Source organism: Chinchilla lanigera, unplaced genomic scaffold, assembly GCF_000276665.1.
Source record: "Chinchilla lanigera isolate Chin_1 unplaced genomic scaffold, ChiLan1.0 scaffold00131, whole genome shotgun sequence".
In the NCBI taxonomy this organism is placed as follows: Eukaryota; Metazoa; Chordata; class Mammalia; order Rodentia; family Chinchillidae; genus Chinchilla; species Chinchilla lanigera.
In genome coordinates this window covers 3,493,397-3,495,630 of record NW_004955532.1, presented here as the reverse complement: position 1 = coordinate 3,495,630, position 2,234 = coordinate 3,493,397, and the positions used below count along the sequence as shown (strand labels likewise).

The following is a 2,234-nucleotide window of genomic DNA, read 5'->3' as shown; positions in this document are numbered from 1 at the left end:
TTTAGGTCCAAAGGCAACCCGAAGAGAAGTGTCGCGGGAAGTTTGCCCACAAGAGATCTGTTGCTTTGAATATAAAACTAAACCTTATGTGATGACTTTTCCGATCACCCACTGCAGGGGTGAGGTGGGGAGAGGATGGGGCTCATGTAGAAGTAGAGGGGCACTGGCGGTGCAATTGTAAGAGAATGTGGGGGGGAACGTGACAGCAGAAAAAGGGGGGTCAGGCCAGTCTCTGAGAGTCCTGGTCAGGCTGAAGAAGCACATGGACCAGTGCATAAGAGTCAGAGTCTCTATGTCAGGGGCCGACACACCTTTTCTCTAAAGGGCCAGAGAGCTCTATGAGGCTTGACGTTCATACACGTGCAACTGCTTGGCCCCAGGCCATCCTTTCTGACCGGTGTCCTAGAGGAGAGAAGGCAACAGCAGCAACCAAAGTCAGAGACCAGGGAGTGGTTAGCATGATGGTGTTGCTGTGGTGATTATGAAGTGCTGCCCAGGCTCTTCAGGAAGGCAAAGACCAGTTTCTCCCAATTCCAAATTCAGCAGGCAGAGACTGTACCGGGGCTCTGTGAGGGGACACCTGGCTCTGCACATATGGAGACAACATTGAGCCACCATTTCTTGGTTTGGACGCAGAGTCAGGCCAAACAGGAGCCATAGGCACTGTGGTGCTGGGGGTGAACCTGCACTGAAGTCTTTCTGCAAGTAGAGGAGGAGAGGCTGGGCCTGCATTCCTGTGGCTGTGGCATTAACTGATACTCACCAACCCAGGTCAGACATTTATTGAGGCATGGGAGCAAGGCCTTCGTGCTGCAGGCTTTTAGATGGACAAGATTTCAATGTGGAACTCTGGTTGCCTGAAAATGGCTCCACATTGCCCCTGCACAGCGTCTTTGCTCTGGAAGACAAGGCTGCTGTCCCGGGGCTGGAACACACAGAGAGAGTCACACATTTGGTAGAAATGGTGACGGTACCGCTGCATGCGAACCCAGGACTGGAGCTTGACTGCCGATTGTTCCTGGACCACATACATCCTCAGAAGGGACTGGCGCAGCTTCTGGTGTTGTCTGTGCAGCACTGTTCTCCACCAGCACTGAATCATCCAGGCCCTGAGGGCGGCAACCAGCAGGGTCCGGCGGACCAGGTTGCCACGCCACCAGGCCTGGATCTTTCTAGCTGCATTAACCAATTTTTGGTGACGTTTCGCAAGAAGCAACTAATAAAGCAAAGAAAAGACCTTCAGTAAATTTGCCCCTGTCAGACACAGGCAGTTCTCTATAGCGGGCCCTTCCCCTGCTGGCTCTGGGGACTCAGGAGACCTGGGTAGAGTTTTCCTCTACTTTTGTCTTGCCCATGACTGCAGGCGCATGTGCTCACTGTCTGAGCTACATTATCTTCATCTATGAAGTGGGGGACTTCATGGGTTTGTAGAACCCACAGAAACAGCCCAGAAACTTCCTGATGCAAAAGACTCACTGTGTGTGTGAGGAGCCGAAGGGTCCCCATGAAGAGGAGCCTCTGCATCTGTGCTTGCACCTCAGTCCCAAACCAGCCTAGCACACTGCCTCCTAAGGTCTCATGTAGTTCCACAGGCCTCTGGGTCCAGCCTCTCTTTGCTTCCACTGACATCTGTGCCTACCTCTAGTCACTCCATCCTCCTGCAGACCCAGGCCAGCCCTTACTTGTCTTCCTACCTCCCGCTGTGCTGGGCCTCACTGCTGTACGTGCTGTGAACAGTTCACTCAGGAGAGGGAGAGTATTTAGGTAGACGGAAAGCAATGTTGAGCCAACCCTCGTGAGAACAGAAATGGCTCCTCCATTTTCAGGTACCTTGAGGCCTTTAGTTCTTTCATGCTCCTTGGACCCACCTACCTTTTTTTGCCTTTCTCTCTCTTCTATTCGTATTACTTCTATTTCTGGACCACAACTCTGCAATCAAAATGGAGGGATCATGGGTGAGGGCCAGCCACTGTGCAAAGTCCCACAGTGCTGCCCCCCCACACCTTGCATGCGTGGGGAGTAGTCCAGGTCCTCCCTCCGTGTGGGACCTCTCCCTACACCTGGAGGAGGGAGTCTGATGGCGTCTTACACATTCATTTCCCATGATGGAGGGGGGCAGGTGCTGAGGTGATCATCCCTTTCTGCTTGCTGCTCCTGTAAGCTGGGCAGGAGCAGGACAGCTGATATAGGAAGAGATGCCCATGATGTCACAAGGGCAGGTGTGACCAAGCCTA

At 53.1% G+C, this 2,234-nt stretch overlaps 1 protein-coding gene across 1 annotated transcript; it reads right to left on the bottom strand.

The window, feature by feature from the left end:
- Positions 1 to 766: 766 nt before the first annotated feature.
- On the bottom strand, positions 767 to 2,180 carry Iqcf3 (IQ motif containing F3). Its single transcript, XM_005410325.1, has 3 exons — positions 2,090 to 2,180; positions 1,873 to 1,929; positions 767 to 1,216 (listed from the first exon to the last, which is right to left on the bottom strand). Exons 1-3 carry the CDS (start codon positions 2,102 to 2,104, stop codon positions 821 to 823), a joined length of 468 nt encoding a protein of 155 aa, XP_005410382.1. The 5' UTR covers positions 2,105 to 2,180; the 3' UTR covers positions 767 to 820.
- Between the last annotated feature and the right edge of the window lie 54 nt (positions 2,181 to 2,234).

What these genes read in the sequence shown, in the direction of transcription:
- Iqcf3 (XM_005410325.1), bottom strand. An exon ending in AGAGAGAAAGGCAAAAAAAG is followed by an intron (nt 1,217 to 1,872) that starts GTAGGTGGGTCC and finishes TTGCTTTATTAG; the next exon opens with TTGCTTCTTGCGAAACGTCA.